The following is a 6821-nucleotide window of genomic DNA, read 5'->3' as shown; positions in this document are numbered from 1 at the left end:
TTTGATCCCATTTGTACTAGATGCCCAGAATAGACAAGTCTGTAGAGACAGAAAGTAGATTTGTATTTACCAGGCACTGAAGAATAGGACGTGAGTGCTGATGGATATAGAGTTTCTTTTTCAGGTGATGAAAATGTTCTAGACTTGGTGGTTACATAACTCTGTGAATATACTAACCACTGAACTATATACTTTTAAAAAGGTAGTTTTATGGCATGTCAATTACAATGCAGTAAGGCTATAAAGTATGTGGTGATTACAACCTATTTACTGAGTCACTAAAAAAACCCTCGTACTCTGCTAAAGGGTGATAGGATCCAGTTCACCTTGTACATGTATCAATCTTCCTGAAAGCTACTTTTGAACCAAAAATTTTGTTTCAAGACATCACTCTTACTATGGTTAAAAAAAAAAAGAAAACAAAATATTTTTTAAACGTAAATATATTTAAAAAATTAAAACACCTAAGAAATGCAGTCTATACATATGAAAAAGTAAAATATTTATATGCATAACAAGTAGTAGCAACATCATTCATAAGCAGCAGTTAGTGTTTATTTTCCCCATATTTTGGTTTAACACCATAGTGGTAGTTTATTCTTCTTAGGGAAATTGCGTAAGATACATATAGCATATGATGAGTAAGTTATAGAAGACTGTGTAATTGGAAAATTAATTCTAAGTAACAATATTCCCTCTAAAAACACATTTATTATTAAACAAATTATTTTAAACTAGTGGACAATAAAATGTGCCTATAACTTATTAAGTCCAAGATATATAGTCAACTTGCATAAAATTACATATGGCGTTTTAAAAACAGCCTATTTCTAAAATATCAGTAATTCAGGCAACTGGGATTTCCACAGGAGATAAATTGCCATTAATTTCCTTTCTATGATGAAAAGGTCTGCCTTAAGAACATTATAATCATGGGTGGGAAGGATGGGGTGACTGGGTGATAGACACTGGGGAGGGTATGTGCTCTGGTAAGCGCTGTGAATTGTGCAAGACTGTTGAATCTCAGATCTGTACCTCTGAAACAAATAATGCAATATATGTTAAGAAAAAAAAAAAAGAAGAAGAAGGTAGCGGGAGGGGAAGAATGAAGCGGGGGAAATCGGAGGGGTAGACGAACCATGAGAGATGATGGACTCTGAAAAACAAACAGGGTCCTAGAGGGGAGGGGGGTGGGAGGATGGGTTAGCCTGGTGGTGGGTACTGAGGAGGGCACGTTCTGCATGGAGCACTGGGTGTTATGCACAAACAATGAATCATGGAACACTTCATCTAAAACTAATGATGTAATGTATGGGGATTAACATAAGAATTAAAAAAAAAAACAAAAAAAACCCAAAAAAGAACATTACAATCATGTTAGTAGGAAATGCTATAGCATACTTTAAAAATCAAAACATATGCATTAGGATATTCTTTTATGGGTCCCAGCCCTATAGCAGCATTTCAGATGGAGATTTAAATCTAGTTAACCACATTTCCAAATGACTTGGGTTTTTATTTTCTAGAAATACAAATCACCTGTGTAGGTTAGTTAAGAACTTAAATTTCCATTATAAATGAGAAACTATCATACTGATAATGTAAAGATAAAAGAAATAAAGTACTTGGATAGTCTAGTACTTTATTAGAAATCTATCTACTAACTCCACAAAAACAAATTTTACATGTAAGCAAAATACTAAAAATTTCTGATTTGGGAGAAATAAAATAAAATACAGTGAATGGTTGTTTCTTCATCTCTCACTGTAAAAATCCCTTTTGCCTATTTATTTGACCCGTCTCTATTCATGCAATTTAATGAATCCTCAAAATAATTTACACATCTTTATACAGAATTCACATCTACATCAGTAAACTGCCAGTCCTTTTATATTTTCAGTGCCTTATCAAAATATGGGTAACAAAGTTTTTCATTCTATGAGGCAGGAAGATGTTTCCTAAGTACTTCTTTGGATGATGAGGATATAGTATCTGGGAAGGACACGTCAAATTCTATTAGAAGGTCGCCACGCTGCTCAGGATTTTTTGGAAACGGCAGCCCATATCCAATAATTCTTCTCCTCATTCCAGGCTTCACAATATCATTTATTGACATAGGTATGGTTCTTCCATCCATTGTTGGCACATTAACTGAGCAGCCACACAATGCCTGAAATAGACCAAATAAAATTAACAAATTTCAGAACTTCAAAAACTCAACAACAACAACAACAAAAACTGGGTGTGAAGGATGAAACCACTAAGGTAAAATTTTAACCTCCAAAAGAATACCAATAATTATAAGACTTTTTCCCTATTAAAAGATCCCTTTAGGACATGCATGATCAGACATACTACAAAAGAAGGAAAGGAGGAGGGGAAGGGAAGGAAAAGGAAAGAGAAGTAAAGGATGTCTTCCACATTGCCTTGAAATGAAATGGAATGTTCGAGGTTGCCATTACAATATTAAAGATGCAGGGATGGAACTGGACAAGAAAAGAGGGAGAAATTTAGGAGTGAGAGGAATAGGATAAGAGCAGCTACCTACTTCTTTGGAAGGAAAAATGTTAGGATAAGAAATACATTTATTGATTTAGTCAACAAATGTTTACTGAGTGTCTACTATATGCCACACATTCCTGCTAGATGCTGAGCTTAGGGACCATGAACACAGACCCCACCTCTGGGAATGCACAAGGAACTCAGAAGCAAACCGGTAATAATAATACAGTATAACGTGAGCACAGAGGTGCAGAAGTCTCTTGTGAGACAAAGGGCACCCAGCTTACCCTCCCCACCTTTAGCTTCTGAGAGTACAGAATGCTTGAGCTAAACATTGGACCAGTAGCAGGTTTTGAGGCAGAGTGAGGAACAACAGTGTTCCATAGATTAGAATTTAGACGATAACATAAATGTATGTAAGATAATAATAGAGCAAACTTAGGAAATGCATAAACATTTATGGGTAGAAATCAGATTTAAAATGACCTTCATTGGGCGCCTGGGTGGCTCAGTTGGTTAAGCGACTGCCTTCAGCTCAGGTCATGATCCCAGGGTCCTGGGATCGAGTCCCGCATCGGGCTCCCTGCTCTGCGGGGAGCCTGCTTCTCCCTCTCCCACTCCCCCTGCTTGTGTTCCCTCTCTCGCTGTGTTTCTCTCTGTCAAATAAATAAATAAAATCTAAAAAAAAAAAAAAAAAAAAAAAAAATGACCTTCATTTTAAGCTAAAAAGTCAGGACTTTATGGTAGATACTATGTGGGATCATTTAAGAATTTTAAGCAGGGAACTGACATGGCCATGTTTGCAGGATTATAATACAATTTGAAAAAATAGTGTCTACAAATAGAACAAATAAGGACTCATATTAAAGCAGTATGCTTATAAATTATTTTAAATTAATCTTTTTGTTATATAATTATTACTCCAAATTAACAATTTTAGAAAAAATCTTATACATGGACTTCAATTACAATGCATATCTCATAAACCATACCTATAAAAACTGTTAAGCCAGTATTAGGCTTCATAGTACATAATCTGGTTAGCACTTCAAGTTGGCATTTAAATTGCTAATACAGGTAACTAAACTTAGAAAATATAATCTTTTTTTTTTTTTTAAAGATTTTATTTATTTATTTATTTGAGAGAGAGAAACAGCATGAGAGGAGAGAGGGTCAGAGGGAGAAGCAGGCTCCCCGCTGAGCCGGGAGCCCGATGTGGGACTCGATCCCAGGACTCCGGGACCATGACCTGAGCTGAAGGCAGTCGCTTAACCAACTGAGCCACCCAGGCGCCCTAGAAAATATAATCTTATCCATAAAAGAGATATAATAGTAGTACTACCTTTGGAGGGTTCTTATGAGAATTTAAAAAAATAACATATACTAAACATTTAACAAATATTAGCTATTATTTACATAAATTCCCTAAGCTCGGATGCATAATTCTGTTTGGTTTCAGAATCCCAGGTCCTACTAACTTACCTCTCGTAAACTAATTTTAGCAGTGTAAATTATATTTGATCCATCCCTTTTAAATTTTGGGTGATCTTTATCTTTAATGATAAAAACAATGTCTGCTGGGATACTAGTTGGTGTTTCATCTCCTTCCCTTGGAAAAGTAATTTTGGTGCCTTCTTTCCACCCTTTTTTAATCTCGATGGTGAGAATTTTGTCCTCAGATCTATAACTCCTTCCATCAGGATTTAACCTTTTTCGAGAAATCTTCATCCGTTTGGTACAACCAGTATATATTTCTTCAAGTGATACTCTAAGTTCGTGAATAACTGGAGGATCTTGTTTGATGCGGGATGGCCCCACAGAATTTCTGTCTCTTGGATATCCATTCATGCTGAATCCAAAGGCACTAAAAGGATCTCCATCTACTTCCATTTCATCAGAATCTCTACCACCAGCCATCCGTCTTCCAAAGAAAATTTCAAAGGGGTTGGAACCTCCAAAAAATGCTGCAAATGTGGCATGAGGATCACCATGAAAAGTGTACCGGAAGGTACCTCCTTGTCCATCAGTACCTCCTGCTCCTCCTTTCAACCCTAAATGAACAGATAAACGTGATTAGAAAAAAGCTTGCAACTCTTGAAAGTTAAACTTGCAAAAATTGTATTACTAATAAACTTTGGCCAACTTAGGTTACAATCTATTAATATTGGCCAGAAATGCCATTATCACTAAATGCAGAACAGCTACCTAACTTTTGACCATTCCATCCTAAGTTAAATTTTTAGCTTTCAAATTCTTCCTCCAAATCCCCATCTTTAGTGACAATTTATTCCTGAATCTCTGTTCCACTGGTAAATAAGAAAATAAAACCGGGAACCTGTTATCTCATAAACTACTGGTTGGACAATCTGAAGTATATAAATATAAGTTTTCAAAAGATGTCAATTGAAATAGGTCTTTGGTAATCAATGCAAAATGCATAACCTAAGTCTTTAAGTGCCATTATAATCAGTGAGCATAATCAATAATATAAAATGCCATATTCATACTAACTAGCTTTATTTCAGGTCTTTTATTGTTTAAGAATTAATTAAAATAGAACTCTTTCTGTGGCAGAAAGGGAAAAAATTCTGATAATAGGACACCCTATGAAAAATGTTTTTTTAGACTCCAAATTATTATCCCTATTCTATCTAACAAAATTGTTTATCTAGGCATACCATCTGATAGCATTAATTTCAACAGCATGTAGAAAAAAGACTAAAATCAAGTGCTGTAAACCCTCTTGACATGTAAGTCCTTTGGACTGGTTATTTCTGTCTACTGTGGACAACTCGCTTCAGACACCAAGATAGTGACCTTTTTACTCTGTTCTTTATTTTATTTTCAAGATTTTATTTATTTATTTGACAGAGAGAGACAGTGAGAAAGGGAACACAAGCAGGGTGAGTGGGAGAGGGAGAAGCAGGCTTCCCGCGGAGCAGGGAGCCCGATGTGGGGCTCGATCCCAGGACCCTGGGATCATGACCTGAGCCAAAGGCAGACGCTTAACGACTGAGCCACCCAGGCGCCCTGACCCTGTTCTTTAAGGTTCAACTAAGTAATATGTAGCTCACAAGTGATCACATATTTGACGCAGCATTTTCCATTATATACCAAAGAAAGTTTCTATTAAAACCCACAAAACATTAGTATAGTGATCTTTTAAGGGATCAATACTGACAAGGATTTATATCATTACAGTAGTAGCAAAGTTTCTGAATGAGCCTTATGGGCATTCCTGATGAAGGAAACAAGCAGGAAGAAAATCTAAAAATTTTAAAACTGTGATAAATCCAAAGGATTAAACTAAGAGATTCTAATATGTTCAAACAGTAATTTGAGGGCAGGAAATATCTTTTATTCATTTTTGCATTGCTCATGTATACAGGGTGAAAATGATAGGGGCTCATATTTATTGAATAGAGAATGAACTAGTTCTTAAAGTCTATTTAAACTTTAAAAGGTGTCGAGTATCAGGATAGAGAAGAGGCAAAAGCAAAAGCAATATAAAGTATAATCACACATACACATATGAGACTTAATAATAAAAAAATTATACTCAGCATGCTTTCAAAGAGACTTAGTTCTGCATGTTTTATTCTATTTGGCTTCTTCCATTAAAAGGTATACATATATTCTTATTTCATCCAACAGTGTCAGCTGATGTTTACATTTTTACCTTCATCCATGAATAGAAATCTGGAGAGACCAAGAAAAGTCTAATAATCTGAAAACTGTCAAAATATGAATTGAATGATATATCCAAAGAGCAGTTAGGATATCCCTTATAGAAACAGAATGGCAAGTATAAGCAGAACAAGGATATTAACATGCAGCTCATACATACTTCTTTTTATAAATTTTAGTGGTACAGTTATAACTCCAAATGTTAAAAAAAAAAAGCTAGAGACAGATTTTTATATATGATAGATTACGTATATAACTCAAGGTCATGACCAGTGTGACTAAACCAATGCTTAAATTACTTTAATCGTTTCATCTTTCATCCCACAAATATAACAGAGCATAATAGTTTAACAGAGAGTTAATAACATAAATTGAGTAAATTAGCTTGCCCAATCTAACTCTCTACAAGACAATATCTAAATGTTTGGACTCATAATAAATTCATGAAAAGAAGGAATAACATTTTAAGCTATTATATTATGGGTTTGGCTTTTCCCTAAAACCTCTTCCCTCCTCTGCCAAAAATGGTAACTCAATCAGGATTACAGAGTCCCTGAGAAGATTCACACAGTCTGATGTGGCATTTATCAAAGCGGACAAAAAGGCTCCAATGAAGCTTTGAGGTTTTCCCT

The 6821-nt window shown here is 35.2% G+C and overlaps 1 protein-coding gene across 3 annotated transcripts in view; it reads right to left on the bottom strand.

The window, feature by feature from the left end:
* Positions 1–1308: 1308 nt before the first annotated feature.
* The window catches only part of DNAJB4 (DnaJ heat shock protein family (Hsp40) member B4), a 44069-nt gene continuing 38556 nt past the window's right edge, over positions 1309–6821 (bottom strand). For 2 of the 3 annotated variants that reach the window (XM_021678179.1, XM_044914550.1), the window contains 2 exons: positions 3985–4553; positions 1309–2170 (listed from right to left, as the gene is read on the bottom strand). In XM_021678179.1, coding sequence (XP_021533854.1) covers positions 1937–2170; positions 3985–4553 — 803 coding nt within the window. In that variant the 3' untranslated portion in view covers positions 1309–1936. The remainder of the gene's footprint in view (positions 2171–3984; positions 4554–6821) is intronic. The other variant, XM_021678180.1, reaches the window with a different exon arrangement.

This window comes from Neomonachus schauinslandi, chromosome 4, assembly GCF_002201575.2.
Source record: "Neomonachus schauinslandi chromosome 4, ASM220157v2, whole genome shotgun sequence".
Taxonomy (NCBI): Eukaryota; Metazoa; Chordata; class Mammalia; order Carnivora; family Phocidae; genus Neomonachus; species Neomonachus schauinslandi.
This window is presented reverse-complemented; position numbering and strand designations above follow the sequence as displayed.